At 40.5% G+C, this 17604-nt stretch overlaps 1 protein-coding gene across 1 annotated transcript in view; it reads left to right on the forward strand.

The window, feature by feature from the left end:
• URI1 (URI1 prefoldin like chaperone) overlaps nucleotides 1–14457 on the forward strand; it is a 68133-nt gene extending 53676 nt beyond the window's left edge. The window contains exons 5-11 of the mRNA XM_072980793.2: nucleotides 152–243; nucleotides 1554–1614; nucleotides 2507–2684; nucleotides 5296–5563; nucleotides 9601–9743; nucleotides 11503–11761; nucleotides 13623–14457. Of these exons, the coding sequence (XP_072836894.1) occupies nucleotides 152–243; nucleotides 1554–1614; nucleotides 2507–2684; nucleotides 5296–5563; nucleotides 9601–9743; nucleotides 11503–11761; nucleotides 13623–13811 (1190 nt within the window). The 3' untranslated portion in view covers nucleotides 13812–14457. The remainder of the gene's footprint in view (nucleotides 1–151; nucleotides 244–1553; nucleotides 1615–2506; nucleotides 2685–5295; nucleotides 5564–9600; nucleotides 9744–11502; nucleotides 11762–13622) is intronic.
• The last annotated feature ends 3147 nt before the right edge of the window (nucleotides 14458–17604 follow it).

Consider the following 17604-nt stretch of genomic DNA (forward strand, 5'->3'; position numbering starts at 1 on the left):
ACACTGTTGGTCACAGAAATGGCAGAAAGGGAGAGTTATTTGTTTGAAAATAGAAAACATTGCATTTTCAGTATGAAATAGCTTGACAATGCTAGTACTCTTCTTATTTTGCATATGCTTTCTCTTGCATAGTGACTGTTTTTCATTTCAGACGTAAGGAAAATGTTGAGTGATTTGCAGAAAGTCATGAAGAATTTTGAATCCAGAGTTGAATTTACAGAAGATTTACAGAAGATGAGTGCTGTAAGATGATGATATTCTTGTTCTATATATATTATCAAAAAGATAAAATGCATATCAGCATACAGAGCTCAAGCCGCTCCTGTTTTTATGTGCTAATTATATTATGTTGAAGGTCCAGCATTCAAAGGGTCAGTTTGGGTGGCCCCTTGGACTGGAATATATTCAGCAGAACATTTTAGCATAACAAAATTATACAACTGTAGCAGTTAGATACCCTTTGATTGCCATAGCTCCATCCTGAAGAATCCTAAAGCTTGCCCTTTGGTGAAGTAGCCAGAGGTCTTTGCTAAAGCCTTAATGCAATACAACAGAGAAATTTCGGGGCCTCATACGATGGAGCCCTGAGCAGTAAAGTTGGCGCCAAACTGCGGCATTATGGATATATTATTCTCTCTTTGAACATTAGCAATCCCGCCACTCCCTTGATATCACAAACTGTTTTTGAGACTCCCCTTAGTTTGCTCATCATGTGGCCGGCGCAGGGGCTGCATGAGATGTGTGAAGCCCTCTCAGGCCTCTTGATGATAGAGGACAATAGGTGGCAATGCAGTAGTTGGTCTTCTTTTTTTAAAAAAAACATTTTATTAGTTTTTGAATCTAACTACATTCAATTTGTGCTTGTTAAACAATGTGTCACATGGGTCTTTTTGCGTCTTGGTGTCTTCTTAGTTGTCCCTTCAAAATCTACAGTTTTTTAAACATTTAGTGTATAAACACTAAATGTTTAAAATTATAAATTATATAACACTACATTTTTTAAACACTTAGTGTTTTTTAAACATTTAGAGTAGACATTGTCTAGATCAGCGGCATATAAGTCTAATAAATAAATATATATTTAGCATACAGTATTGGCTACTATCATAATACTGCTCTCATAGTATACATTGTTCTCAAAATTCTCTAATAACATACCTAATAAAATTAATTTCGGATCCAAATTTATACAATTTTGAGGTCATTTATTGATGAACTTTGTATTTTATAGCAGTAATAACTGAATAGGTAGGTTCCTAACACATAATAGATGCTATCTAAAGCATTTTATACAGATTTTCTTTATATAATTATTTAGCCATTGCTATCTCCACAATCCCAGAAGTTAGGTATATACATGCTTTCAACACTGAAGGCCACCTTAATATATTTTTCCCCTTTTCATCTTTCTAAGTAATTCTCCTCTTATTCATCTTTTCTGAAATCTTGATTCTGTCTCTCTAAAATTTTTGCTATGCCTTGTGCCACCTGTGGACATTTTATACATTTGTCTTATCGGATGTACTTACTTACTTCAATATTTTTCCAATTAGGAAGCAGGCGACTTCGTTGATATTAGAGAAGTAAGCGAAAGTAGTGACAGTGAAACGAAAGGTGAGTTGTTTTTTTAAAAATGGGCTAGGCAACTGTGGGAACCATTGTTTTGTATTTCTGGTCTTTGGTCTAATTCTGAAGACAGATTGTTTTATTATACTGACTTCTAATGTGATTGGTTATTTCAGAAAGTAATTCCTTCGGAAAGTAGGAAGGATGTTTGACAAATAAAGGCACATAAGGCATTGACGGATATACTTGCCACCAAGTTAAAAAATAAATAACAGAAGAAGAACAGAGAAGAAACTGTTCTTCTCTGAAGAGTAAAACGCAGAATTGCCAGGCATTATAAACAGAACTTTCCATGTGTCTGTGCCCAAAATAGACTGCACTCTGCTGTAAAGAGTTAGGTGAATGTCCCAGAAACGATCACAGTGAATTATTGTAATTGTTTTGTTGATAGAGCCACAGCTGAGTAGCAGAGTCCATTGTCTACATGCAGAGGGTCCCAGATTCAGTCCTTGTCATCTCCAGATCAGCTGGGAGACCTGTGTCTGAAATCTTGGAGAACCACTGTCATAAAGTACAATAATAGGCTGTTGGTCCTGACCTTTCAGTAGGAGGCATGTAGGTTCCTAAGATACAATAAATACACAGTTGCTGCACTGTATCAGGGTTATTGTTCCCTGATTTGGGGTAGAAGTTGTGCCTTTACATTTAGATAACAGCAGGCATCTCTTACCCTGGGGCAATTCTCTGGTTCATTGGCAGAACTAGTTAAACACTTCAGTAGTAATTTGAAACAGAAGAGTGGTTTTTTTGTGTGTGTTTGTGGGGTTTTTTTTGATCCAGATTTCTTTGGAACAATTACTTCCCCTCCTTTTCTCTTTCAATTGTCTTGGTAATGACATTTTTTTAAAAAAACACATTCTTTTTTTGTTTAATTACCCAGGAAAACACAGAACTGCTCACAAACCTCATTCAAAACCAAAACCATTTGCTTTTGAGGCAAATCTTCACGAAAATGGAGCTGATGAAAAATCCAGCAGGGACTTGAAATCAGAAGAAGAGCTATGGGCCAGGCTTGATGAACTTGAGAGGCGAGAAGAGATCCTTGGTGAACTTGACAGGTATCCAAACAGTTGCAGGGTGACCTCTTTGTCCAAAGGGATGGAAAAACAGTGGGGATTATAGCTTCGCTGTCCGGTGACTACTTCAAATCTAATAGTCATGGGAATGGGAGGAAGTTACTAATGATCTGTGCCTTCACTGGTCTCGGACCTGTTTAATTTGCAAATAGCGATGGGTATGAACCCCTTGTTTGTTTTTTGTCTGAACAGGTATTTGGTCTTTCCCAGCTCCATCTCCTCTGGCAGGTGCCCACTCAGAGGCAGTACCCACTGGGGCTTGTGCCTTTGGGTGGGCACCCACCAGAGGAGGTGGGACTGGGAAGCACCAGAAACCTGTTTGGACAAACAGCGAACCAGCATGAACTGGCGGTTTGTGCCCATTTCTATTTGCAAATCGTTTTGGCCTCTGAAATTTTCTGACTGTATGGCTAACTAAAATATATCTCATGGTGCAGCTCTTTAGGCTCTCTTGCAGTATGTCGTGGTTAGCTGAATCTGACCCAAAGAATAGTACGTGATAATCACAGCTTGGAAACAGTGGCCTCGATACTATTGGTCGTGTATTAATATGTGCGGTGCATAAACAGCAGTGGCCAGTTACTATTAGTTGTGCTTGTATTTCTTCTGGCACACAAATTGTGTGGCTTGGCATGCAAAGAATACAAGTAGTAACTCGTTAACTAGTGACAGTTCAGGACCAGAATTTACATCATTGCATTTTTGCTGGCCTAAATAACCAATAAGATCCTGGCCAATGAAGTAGCTGTGACGCACTAACACTAAAAAAAATCATTTTGAGAAATGGCTCATTTTTGAAAAAGAATGCTTTAAAAGTAATGTTAAAACATTAAAAATGTAACTTAAAGCATGATAGTTTACATGCATTAGCTGCTTGTCTTCCTGTAAGACTGATGATTTTTACATTTCCAATCTGTTGCATTTTGAGGATCTGACCTGTGATTATTACAGCTGTGGTCACATAACATTCATTACATTACTGCAACATTTTCCATTTCAAATTGCAGCAGATGGAAAAGTTCAGCATCCTCTATCCAGGAAAAGTGGACATCTGTAATCATATTGTGTTACAGGATGCTGCTTAAATAAAATCACAAGATGACCACCAGCAGTCCATTTTGCGGATACACACAAAGTACAATACCTTATTTTAGCCATCTGATTTATCTACTGAAGAATGTGAGCCTACCTTTACTTAGAGTGAGGCATCTGCCTAACTCTGAAGGCATAGCTTCACCATGGACTTAAATAAGTTATTCTTTCCTATGGAGTTGTAACTCAGTGAAGAGTAGGACTCGGGGAACATGGATAATTGAAGGAAGCTGCATTGTACAAGATCAGATTATTTGTTCAGACTTTCCCAATGTTATCTACACTATTACCTATGCTGTATTCCCAAGAAGAGGTCACCACACAGAAGGCGCTGTGTCTTGTTCCTGCCAACCCTAATAGATTTTACCAGTGGGTGCCTGAACTGGGCTCATTCAATGTCCTTTGGGCTTGGGCAAATTTGTGAGGATGTCAGGCATTAAACTTGGGATCTTCTCCATCCAACATGTGTTTCGTCTGTCACTGATCAGTCATCCTTCCCAGAAATCCTAGCTCATTAAGCAATTATTCCTGTAACTATTTTTTAGACAGAACGAGGAAAAGCAGCATGAAACCAGTACAGATTTGTTCTGAGATGGCAAATAACAAAACAATATTGGGTACACTAGAAGATATTTGCTGTAAATGGGATGTGGCATCTGAGAAAGAGGTGAAATTGTATCATGAAGTAGCCTAGGTTCCATTATTGTTTTGTACCTGGATTTGCCATCTGCTTTCAGTGGTTGGTGGATAAAATGAGCAGAATGTGTCTGTGATAATTAAGCAGATGGGTGTCATGGTGGAAGCCTAGTAGAAAGTGTTTCCCAAAGCCTTCAGTAGTGTAGAAGAAGAGAGCTAGGAAGCAGGCAGGCGGGTGGATGAAAACATTTATTTAAAGCCAGTCATGGGGAATGCTTTCGTTTTACCATGGGCACTTTTTAATATAAGCATAGAATGGGGAAAATCTCATACGAGAGATGGGAAGGAGGAAGGAGGTGACATTGCCAGGCATGCTGCCTACTGTGCCAAAGCAGAGAGACAAGTAGGAGTTGTAAAGTTTGATCAACCCGCATACATGTGATAGCTAGATTTCACTACTGAAAAGAAACAGCAACAGTGAGTTGCTGGCTTCCTGTTGTCCTTGCTGGCTTCCCAGAAACATCTCAGTGTAGGAACTGACTAGACGGGATGGAGGTAGAAGGTGGGGATATAGTTCCCCTCAGTGTTGTTGGGTTGCAATTGCCACAGGCCCTCCGTTGGTCGAGTTACACTGCCTTGGGATGAAGCTCTCTAGGGCTATAAAAGAAAAGATCAGGACGGCCATATTTTGTCCACCCCAGGAATTGAAGCTTGATGTGAGTGATAGTCTTCCTGTATTCTTAATGTAAAATGTTGTTTTCGTCTGGAAATTATTTAAAAATAGGCACAAACACCAGTGAGGTGTCAGCTTAAGGCCTTTTAATTGGACCTAGGCTTTTTACCCTCCCCCACATCTTCTGTTTAGGATTTCTGATGCTGTTGAGGCAAACGGAGAAGAAGCTTCTTCCTCTGAAGAAGAGAAAGAAGACAAAACGAAAAATGTGAATGTGGTTCATGAAAAAGAAGAACCGAATACTCAGGGCAACTTTCAAAAAGACGCTACCAACTCTGAATTGTTCAGAGGTCCAGTTAATGGCTCAAATCATTATTGCAGTGATGATGAGGATGATCTAGCCATTGCTGAGAATGCTGTACCGACCATATATTTCTCCCACACTGTGGAACCTAAAAGGGTTTGTATTGCTAACATCTGTTGCATTCATTTAATGGAGATCATTGAATGAACAATGTTGTGGTGCTCTTCTCTGTCATCAAACAGCTCCTTTTACGTAAAAATATAATTTTTAAAACATAAAAAAGTCATACTGTCCTGGGCTGATTAGGTAAAGGAGAAATTGTCTCTCTAACGTGAATTCTTATATTTATCTCTAAAATATCAAATGTAGAAAGAATTTTATATTGAAAACCGCAATGATACCAAAGACTGCTTAAATCCTTGATTAGGTAGGTATTCTCACAATGTGAAACTAGACTTACCAGTAAGCCACAGACCTCTCACCCCCCGCACACACTCCCCTTCACACAGCTGCTTTGTGTGCATGCAAAGGGGCGGGCATCCAGACACTACTACGCATGTGCAAAGGGGTAGAGGAGTGCTCATGCCAGCGCTGGCGGGTGCACACGCGCTCCCCACCGCTTCATGCATGCGCCCAAGAGCACATGCACACCCACGCAGGCGTGCACATGTGTGTGTGTGCCCCGCCTTCCTCAGAGGCTCAGCCAGTCCGCGGTCCCAAAAAGGTTGGGGACTGCTGCTCTGGATACTTGCACAACAGAAGGGATTTTTGTGTCCAACTTGCTGTTCTTGTTCAGCTGTATGAATCAGAGGATAAACCGATGTCCAAATCCTGACTAGATAAGATGCATTCACATTGCTGTGCCTCTTATAGGACCCCTTTCCAGAGAGGGAGAGGGATCAGTATTAGTGTGAGCTCTCTCTCACTGCCTGAGGTGGGAACCAAAGCACCATCATGCATTGATCTGGTCTTTACTTAATTTTTTCACTTCTGAGTAGTTTTGCTGATGCTTAAAGATATGTCTCAAGTTACTTATCGCCAAGGGAACTCCAGCTTACATTGAATAATGTTCCTAACATTTAAAAAGTTAATTTATTTTTTTAAATAAAAGCTTAATGAACAAGGTATGCTGTAGACTGGATCTATAAAGTTCGAGCTGTAATTTCAGATTTCTGGTGAAGAAGTACAAAAGCAAATGAATAATGACCACTGATCGTTCAGGGCAAAACATACACAAAATTAACTAGTCCACATTTGTGGTCACATTCCCAGTGTAGGTTAACAAGAAATAATTTGCACAACACTTCCAAAATTAGCTGATTAAGAATGTTTATCTTTATTTTGTTTAAAAAAAAACAGTGGGTGAGGAAATACAGGAAGAAGAAGAGCATATTACAGTGATGCCTTGCAAGACGAATGCCTCGCGCAACGAAAAACTTGCAAGACGAAAGCGTTTTGTGATTTATTTATTTTTTGGTGACTTGCAAGACACATTTTTTCTGTGGCCGTGCTTCGCAAGACAAATAGGAACACATTAATTAAATTTCAGTGCATTCCTATGGGAAACTGCGCTTCGCAAGATGAAATTTTCGCAATACGAAACGACTCACGGAATGAATTATTTTCATCTTGTGAGGCATCACTGTAGTCAAAGAACCTCAAAGACTGGATTGGATGCACCACCAGTATAGAGCTAGCCCATCCAGAGTCAGAACAGCCAAAGCTTCAGTGGAACAGGAACAAGAACAAAATGACAGATAAACACAGCAAGAATGTACTTTATTCTGCACAAATCACACCATTTCTGGAAGAAAGTACAGTGGTGCCCCGCATAGCGATGTTAATCCGTTCCAGGATTAATGTCGCTATCCGGATTCGTCGCTATGCGGGGGGAAACCCCATAGGAACACGTTAAACTCTGTTTAATGCGTTCCTATTGGGGAAAAATTCACCGCTATGCGGGGAATCCTCAATCCGGCCGCCATTTTCGCCGCCCAGTAAGCGAGGGCAGGGCGCGAAAATGCTGCGGGCGGCCATTTTGCTGATCTGGCGGCCATTTTTGAACCACCGATCAGCTGTTTTTAGAACATCGCAATGTGAAGATCGGTAAGCGAAATGCTTACCGATCATCGCAATGCAATTTCCCCCTATTGGAATCATCGCAATGCGATCACATTAGCAACCTCAAAAAACTGATCGCTATGCAAATTTGTCATTAAACGGTGCACTCGTTAAGCGAGGCACCACTGTATTGTGGTGCCCTGTCTTCTTAACCTCTTACAAAATTAGCTTTGCCTTAATTGCTGACTAATGAGCCTTTGGTTCCCCCTTTTCATAACTGTTGCAATGGCCTTTGTTTTCCATGTCATGGCGTAACAAATTCTGGTGCTTGTAACATACATGGTATTAACTAGTCCACATGTGTAGTCATGTTCCCAGCATAGGTCAACAAGAACTAATTCAAAATCAACTCTACTCCTCTCCAAAAAGCAGAGTTCTTGATGGTGTGTGGATGCTATCCATGCAAGACTGATGTTGTCTCCATGACTTTTCTTCAGATTTAGATTTCTATATGCAAGACCCAAAGGGGGCCTGGGGTAGGCTACTCTGTGGGTTTGAAGGAACCCTTTTATTGGACTCCTGAAAAGAGCTCTTGCGTGAACATGGAAGATCCAGGATTAGTCTTACTCAGCACTTCAGGGCAAGGCGCATGTGTCATTCAATCACCAGGGCCCCTGATTCTCATCTCCCCTCTTGGAGTTGATTTGGATTGTTGCTTCTATGCAACCAGTGGCAGAATAGAATTGATTTAGTTCACTGAGACAGAAGTAGCTTTTATTGTCTCCATTCCTCAGTGCTCTGGAAGCAGCTTTCTATCCCATCCCAGCAGGATTGCACAAGATTGCTGGAAGGGGAAGCAAGCTGAAAGCCTCCCCAACCATCCTGCTGTTCATCTCTGGTATTTTCAGCTGCAGTTTCTGGCCTTGGCTTATTTTTCAATATATATATTGGCCTTGGCTTATATAATTCAAACATGTTTATGAGTAATCTGGCCTCTCTCAAACCCACCCATGAGCTCAAACATACTATATTTTTCTGCTCCATAAGATGACCATAAGATGCACATATTGTCATCCATGTTGTGCCCCTTAATTGATACTGCCATCCATACGTGCCCCTTAATGTCGCCAGCCAGTAATCCAGCCAGAAATTCCTCTGTAATATTGTATCTGTTACGGTACCTGAACGAGTCTTCTCCCTTCGCGGCACTCTCCTCTCTCTCTGCTTCTCCCGGTGTCTGGCTGGTCATATGATCCAGCTGTCCAGTAAGCGGCGCTGGTCCTACAGGGCTGCTATGGAAGCCCTGTAGTACCAGCGCTACTAATGAGTACAGAGCCCAGCTGTGTATGACAGCGGCATGGGCTCTGGGGATTTGCACCATTTTTACAGTATTCGCTCCATAAGACGCACACTTTCCCTCCCACTTTTTTTGGGGGGGAGAAGTGCATCTTAGGGAGCGAAAAATACGGTAGGCTGCAGGGAAAAAATATATGTCACAGAAATCCTCTCCTGTAGAAGAGTAAATGCAATTCCAGCATCACCTATAAGAAAAAGCTATGGTGGGTTATGAATGGAAGCAAAAAAACTCTGATCCCCTCATAACCTTACCCTAATGAGTAGAGGGAACAAAGACGCCTAAGGCTTCTGTACATAACACTAAACTATAGTTTAGCACGTGTGTCCAAAGCCAGTTGCCACGTGACAAGCCTTATTCATTTTCTACTTAGTTCTATCAACAAACTTACAGAGATGTAATGTACTGCATTTCTCCCTCTCATCCCTTTCTCCATGTAATGAGCACCATGGCTGAATAGGAGAAAGTTCTGTTAACCTTTAAGGTCAACGTGCAAGAAAGATCCCTGAGCAGGAGTTTTAAACTGCCAGACAAGTCACTCTCTAAGTGGAGAAGGAGACAACAGAAAGGATGGAGATGAATTAACTGCTCTCTCTAAATGTACAACTGCGACAACTGAATAGGTAGCATCACCTGTGGAAATGATGGGTAGTGTTCAGTTTTAAATGGATGTGTCCGACTAAGAATGGGACTTTGTCCTAACTCGCCTGATTAAAAATTATTAACTGATTATTTAGAACTCTTGATGACTCACAAGTGACATGTGTCTTTCCTTCAGGTACGAATAAACACAGGGAAAAATACGACTTTAAAATTCAGTGAGAAGAAAGAGGAGGCAAAACGGAAACGGAAGAATAGCAACGGTAATGGACACTCAGCTACAGAATTGCCCAACATCAAAACACCAGCAGATATTTACCGGTATGGCTCCTGTACTAAGGCCTTTGGGATGAAGTGTGGTTCTATAAGTATAGAAGAGTCTGTCATGAGCCAGAGCACTACAGCTGTGCAATCAGTACAGCATATATACCTTTTGGCCATCAATGTGCATCTGTAGAGAACATCGCATAGTAGTAGGCCTGGTATTTCCAGATATTTGTTTAAATGAGACAGCTGCTTAAAAATGTGTTGGACATTTCCTATATTGTAGCAATCTGTGTTTGTTTAATTTATTTTACCACTGGTCCTCACGATACTGGACGGTATGTAGAATGTGGTGGGCAGGCATCGGGAGGCTACTCTGGGCACCGGGCGAGCATCAGAAGGACACTATGGGCAACTATGTCTATCCCAACTGAATTGCACCCGACGTATAAGACGACCCCCCCCACTTGGAGGCTTGTTTTTCAGGGCAAAAAAGTAGTCTTATACGCCAGCAAATACAGTATGTTTTACTTCTTAAATTGTTACTTGTTCTTTGTATCCTTTGTTCCCATACTTCTGTTTTCTTACCAAACTGGAATTTTATTTGACTTGGAGACCCTTCAATACAATTGGGAGAAAAAGATTGTCACCTGTGGCATAGTAATTAAGTACAATGGTGCCCCACATAGCGACGATAATCCGTGCAGCAAAAATCACTGCAAAGCGATTTTGTCACTATGCGGAAATAAAAAACCCATAGGAATGCATTAAAACCCGTTTAATGCGTTCCTATGGGCAAAAAACTCACCTTAAAGCGAAAATCCTCCATACGGCGGCCATTTTCGCTGCCCGGTAAGCAAGGAAACCGGGCGAAAACACCATTTTATTTACCCGCCGGCCATTTTGGAACGACCGATCAGCTGTTGGAAAATCATTGCTATGCGATGAGCGGTATGCGAAACAAAGTAAAACGATATTTTCCTATCTAAACCATCGCAATGCGATCGCAAAAATGATTGCAAAAAATTCGTCGCTATGCGGATTCGTCATTAAACGGGGCGCCCGTTAAGCGAGGCACCACTGTATAGTTCAACATTTTCTTCATATGACAGGAAAACTTGTGCTAAATGAAACATGTGCTGCTTATTGTGAATATTCCAGTTCCCATCTTGCATTGATACCTTTATTTATCTTCCATTTTGTTTTTTAAGCCTCAGATAATGTCCCACGAGAGGAGTGGTGAGTCAGTGGTAGAGCCCATGTCTCTGGTGCAGAGCCTGCTGGGTTCAATGTCCATTGTCTCCTATTGGGAAAGATTGAGGTCTAAAACTTCAAATTAGCCAACACGAGAGAAAGTGCTGAATAAGACTCATCAGTGATTTATGCTTCTGCCTCAGCCCCTGCCAAGTCTATGAATTCCATGACATTTTCAGATTCTTCCTGTATAAACAGTTATGTTTGGTACCTGAGGGCTGACTTGGTCATCAGAATAAAAGAATATGTGTCCTATAAAAAATTCTTCAGTTTAGTTTGGTTTCACAAAGTACGAATTTCATTAATCATCTTGGAAAGTTTGTTATTTTAATGGCAAGCGATGATGGGCAGTATCTGAATAGAGGTGGAGGCAACAGCAAAGTTGCAGAAGATAATCCATCTACGTTAAAAGGCTTCAAGTAGAAAGTTGGGTAGGCAGAGTCATCATAATTAATTTGTATCAAAGACAGAGTGAAATTGATTATGAATTGTCACATGGTTCTACTATTTTCCTATTTCCCCACCCCAAACAGTTTATTAAAGCTAACATTTCCCTTTACAGAATCTTTGTTGATGTTGTGAATGGAGAATATGTCCCTCGTAAATCAATTCTGAAGTCGCGAAGCCGGGAGAATAGTGTTTGTAGTGATACCAGTGAGAGCAGCGCTGCTGAGTTTGATGACAGACGAGGAATTCTGAGAAGTGTGAGCTACGATGAAGCTACCTACAGTGATAACAGTGAAGGAATCTTAGAAGAAGAGGAAGAAGGGGAGCAGGAATATCTTTCGAGAAAACTGTCATCCTTGACAGGAACCTGTGAGGTACAGAGGATGACTTCTCTTTTTCTTGCAAAGATTATTAGGGCAGGAAGACATCTCTTTTAATTCCGGCTTTCATAAATTGATTTGTGGAAAAAGAAGAAACTCTTGTGTCTCTGGAAGCATGGGTCTCCATACAGTACTGCAGAAAGTCCCGGGTTAAATACCTGGGGCTTAGGAAAGACTCCAGATACATCACACCCTGATAATTCACTTGCAGTCAGTAGACTGTCTTGAGGTAGATGGACTAAATAAATAGTATTTAAACACTCTTATGAACGACGGCATTTTGAGACTAAAATTTGTCCCCCACCCCACCCCCATCTCCTACTTTTGATCACTGTAGTATATCAACTCTGTTAGACTCGCATGGGTGTGTTTTTCCTTCTCCTCTGAGAATAAGGGGAGCTGCTGATTAGGGTCTCCCAGACAATGCAAAGACAGCAGACCATGAGCACCTTGTTTGAAATCTAATGATATTTCTGTAGGCTCTATGATAGCATTTCTAGCCTGCTAGGACTCCTGTTCTAGGCCAATCATCCTGAGTAACTAATGCCACTGTGAGCCAGCTCACACTACATGCATTCATTGTTATTTATTTATCTCATTTATAGGCCACCTTTCTCCTGAGTAAATCATCATTTTAAATACATTTTTATTTTGTTATACGAGTTGATTAATATGGATCTGTCATGGCGAAAGTTAACTTCACTTCTGTGTATCAGTTGCTTTCATTAGAGATAGATAATAGACATTTCCTTTAACTCTTGAGTAGACATGGAGCTTCTCTGGCCAATTCTTTATAATACAGTGGTGCCCCGCATGACGATGATAATCCGTTCTGTTAAAATCGCTGTAAAGCGAAATCATTGTTATGCAAAAGTAAAAAACCCATTGGAATGCATTGAACACCAGTTAATGTGTTCCAATGGGGAAAATACCTGCTAGTTTTGCGAAGATCCTCCCTAGGGGAAGCCATTTTTGATTGCTGTCTTCTGGAAATAGGTCCGGAAAACAGCGGGGAGCCATTTTGAGAACCGCTGATCAGCTGTTTCTAATCGTTGTCCAGCGAAAAAACAGTTCCCAAAGCAGGGAACTATTCATCATTAAGCGAAAAACCTCATAGGAATCATTGTTTTGCGATCACTATAGCGATCACAAAAAACTCATCATTAAGTGATTTCGTCGTGAAGCAGGGTCATCGTCAAGCGGGGCACCACTGTATGCCTTAACTGTGATAACAGGAAAAGATAGACAACATAGAGGTTTCCAGCTTGTATGCCAAGTGCCAAACATGATTTAGAAACGCCAAGGTACTGAACCATGCATATATAATATATTGTGAAAATACTGGTAGAAATCAAAATAGTGATGTTGCCATGTTTGTTACCAGAGTTGCAGTTGTATAGTACATTATTTTTATTTATATGAATATGTGTGAGGTAGAAACCAGTATTTGTTCATGCTCAAAATCCTTTATACCAGGGGTGGGAACCTGTGGCCATCCAAATGTTGGGCTCTAATTCCCATCATCTTCATCCACTATAGCCAAGAATTTTCAAAAGAAATGGAAGAGCATCTTGAAGACTGGAAGTTCTTTAAACTTGTTCTAGTTACTATATAGTCATGAATGACAGTATATAGCACTTAATGTTCTTGCTCTTGTTCTTTTTATTTATTTATTTATTTATTTATTTATTTGAGTTAGCCAGATTTTTCAGTTTAATTAAAACTTTCTTCTGGAAATTTTTGACTTAAAGAAACAGCAGCAGGAACAAAGTTGGTGTATGGTAATCACAATTGATAGGACTGTCTGTACTTATGTCACTGGTGATCTCTTTCTGAGGTTTGGTGTTTCTTGCAGGCTTTCTTGGGGACTGTTGTTGAGAAGGAGCCTTTGTCTGGTGCTTCTGTGCCACACCCAGTGATTGCTCACCCCGTCCTGCCTACCATCCCAGAGCGAAAAGCGGAGGAAGTCCTCTCGGAAGCTTCAGAAGAAACTGCAAAGAGGGTGTCAAAATTCAAAGCGGCCAGAATGCAACAGAAAAACTAGGTCCCACTTAGACAATGGAAGTTGGGTTTTCATGCCCAGTGCAGATGGCTTTCATCTAGTTAATAAAATGGCAACCTGTGTTGATTTGATATTGTTCATGTTTAGACCTCTTGTTGTGGTATTTCTTTCTTTTTTTAAAATCTTTACGGAAACACTTCAAACTTCTTATTTTCTTAATGCTCCTGTATGTAGTCAGCACCTTTGTACTTGTTTGCCTTACGATAACAGCACTTGGAATAATTTTCAAAAGAATAATCTTCATAAGGCTTTTTCTGTGTATGTTTAAACCTAAATACAGGCAGTTTTGTACCAGATGTGATGTTCAACATACCATATGGGTCGTTTGAAAGAAACTTTGCAGCTTTCAAATAGAGCCAACAATTATATTTCATTACTTGCTTTAGCATTTTAAGACTCACTCATATCCCCTATTTTTTTGTAGGATTTGCTTTTAGGTGTCTGTGCTGACGAATCACTTCTTTCCTACTAGCATAAAAGCCTCTGATATTTTCACTTGTATCGAATCTGTGAAACAGAATGCAATGTTCACATAACTTTGCAGGGATCTTTCTTTGATGGGAAAAAAAGGTATTTTGTAAAATTGAACTTTTCAATTAAAAAAAGACAAGAAATGACGCAACCAAAATGTTGAGGCTGTGTTCCTTCCTGTGGGCCATAATACAAACCAGGGAAGAGATCTTTTCTCATGTCCAAATTCTTTGCAGTGATCTCTGACCTTTCTTTCTTCTCTTTTCCTTTCTTTTGCCACAAACTTCTGTTAATGCCAATGGAAATTATGTTCTTATGAAGAGAAAAGTTTAACCCTGAACTGATGATGCCATAACCCTGAAGAGAGAGGCTTGTGTCTTTGTCTATTTAAAAATGTTCTGTTCCTGAGGACAACTCCAAGAGGAGATTGATTGGCTGTGGGCTTCCAGAATCTGCAGCTTGAATTCAAGCTGTAAGATGGTCCTGTAGATTCAAAAAGTAGGCATTGGTACGGCAGCTCAGTCCATTTGCTTCAACAGAACAAACAGCACCACTCTTACTTCTGCTGGTGCAGAAGAAACCTTCCTTTGGCAAATGGCAACAAGGCTGGTACTGGGGTGTAAAGACTACTTGCTAAAGTCTTTGTTCTTATCTATGTAGGCGGTCTCGGCAATCAATTGGGTGAGGGATAATCAAGCCTCACAAGCTTCCTTAACTGCAAAAAAATATTTTTCTCATCAGGGTCTCTACAATTTGCACAAGCAGTCTCTGTGCTTCCCTTTGAGTACTTTACACATGCACACACAGTAAGCACAGGACAACCAACGGCACAATTTTGCTTAATTTACACACAGCACTTGTTTCTATTCTCTTATGGAAAGCTCCACAAAAGATCTTGCCGGCTTCAGCGAGGAAGCGTAATTGTGCAGTTCCTTGTCCTTGCATGCAATTACAGATAACAAGAACTAAAATCTAGCCATGCATAACTGTGTCTAGATCCTTCTGGAGGGATAGCAATTTATGCTCTATGGAAATGTGATGTAAAGGATGGTGTTATTCCTTTGGGTAATGTTTTAGCATTTAAACTGTGTTGGTTGTCCCATGTGTGGGTAGACTGCAAGTACAGTTACCTTTGGCCAGGTTAGCCCATTGTGTAGGATAATAGATAGCTGCTGTCCAACAATATTGGACAGCTGTATTGAGTGGCAAGGACAAGACAGCCAAGCATTTGTAGCCCTGGATCAGGTAGCACAATTTTCTTCCAACTTTTATCGATGGGAGCAAATCTTGCATTTCTTACTGCTCAAGATCCAGAGTCTGGTATACCCCAAAAACCTCCTCTATGTTCTACCATGAACTTTTATATACTATATTAACTTACCTTTGGAGAAGTAAATCCTGTCTAATGGGCAAAGAGTCAGATCTAGTACAAGACAGCTTCCTATGTTTCTCATTTATCCTTAGCACTCAAGCCATGTATTTATAATGGAACAAAAATAAATGATCTAACATAGATATAAAATATATCCCTCGGCTGTAAGGATTAAAGTGTTGGGTGTTTGTTTTTTTAAAAAAGAATCCTGACTTCTAAAAAACCATAGATTCTCCCAGCCACACCCCCATTTTGTCCTTGAGTTTATCTTGGGCTTTTTTTAAAATAACGAGTAATGCACAGAGATATTTGGAAAGCCAAGTTTCATAGACCCACTCGGCCATACAACTCAATGAATGGGCTTGGAGGAAAGTAAACCACAGTCCAGGTGTTGTCACAATCACTGCAGTGTGAGTTACTTGTGAGTAGGTACATTTAGGCATTGTCTGGTCAAAATAGCCCTTTCTTTGTTGGAAAGAAACATAGCAAGCCCTTCCTTTAATTTAGACTAGGGACACAATCTCATTACTGTCAAGTCAAAGGGGGAAACCAACTGCTACTTCCACTGAATGTTCTGTTTTGTGTGTGGATACTTGGCCAAAGTAGATAGATTAATATCTCAGACATAAGATAACAGCCATGACTAGGTCCTACAATATTATGACTCAAGTGTTCCAAAAATGATGGGATTTAATCCTGTTTTTTTCCCGACCACCACCCTAGACTGCTTCCTTGGACAAGTATGGTGATTGGGACATAAGCTTGCTGATACACATATTGTAATTAGATATCACAAACCTCATTGGAGGTGTTAATCATTAGCTTGATACATGTTGAAATGTAGATTTTATGGCTCTAAAGCATATTGCGTTCGTACTAAAATAAGCCATCAATGCCAGTCCACCCTCTATTCACAGCTAAATATTTAAAGGAGGTTATTTATAGCTTCTTTAATGAATTCTTGGCTAAACAAAATGAAATTATGTCCTAGAAAAGTAGGAGCTATTTTGTAACCAGAACAGTGCATCTGTAAAATATAGTGCTATGAATATGTATTTTAAATAACAAAGGGTTTGAGATCTAATCAAATCTACCAGAGCTGGTTAATTAGAGAAAGCTGGTCCCAATCTCAGTCATTCGGGCATGCTGTAAATCCTGCTTACTTGGCTGAAGGTTAACTTCTGTATATGTGTCCTTTCCCTCTCCAATTCTCATTTGTAAGGTCTGCAGAACTTAATCCTGCAGCGGTTGACAATCTGTAGTCCTGGCTGCTGCACGCAAGTAAGACTCGTAGGGTGGATATTTAGTATTACCGGTTTGTTCTATGCATTGCCATCAAATTCATCCTCCAAGTGTGGAATCACTGTGCAACCAAAATAACACCCCCACACACACACTTGATATATGTTGGGGTAAAGGAGCACCACATATACCACTGACATCCATGTGCCTGTTTGAGGGAGCAGAAGGAGCATGGAGTTCCCTCGAAAGACGGCACGTTGTGCTGGATGGGAGTGTTCCAAGCAGGAACATCATGCTATCGATCCTGTTTTTCTCTTGTCCTCTAGGACTCATCAGATAGAACTAGATGGCAGGCAGGGCCATGGAAAATATACCACCAAGATGCTGTTTCAGGTGGCCCCTCCCTGTGAGAGACAAGGCAGAGTTTAGAGACATCAAAAAGTACATGCTGATGTCAGAACATCAGAAGACAGGCTGGCTGCCTGGGTTCAGATGATTACAAAGCAGGGGTGGGCTTGGGAAAAAAAAGGAATCTGTTAGTAGATCTCTGTGTTAGTTGCAGTAGATGAGGAAGTATCTCTGAATGCCCAGTTTCTTAAGAAATAGCTGTGAAATGACTCCCCATCCTAAATTAATCTTCTGAAATAAAGAGAGCTTGGGGACCTAAGGAGTACAGTTCTGTCTGCAAGA

The sequence above is a fragment of the Pogona vitticeps genome, chromosome 10, assembly GCF_051106095.1.
Source record: "Pogona vitticeps strain Pit_001003342236 chromosome 10, PviZW2.1, whole genome shotgun sequence".
Lineage (NCBI taxonomy): Eukaryota > Metazoa > Chordata > Lepidosauria > Squamata > Agamidae > Pogona > Pogona vitticeps.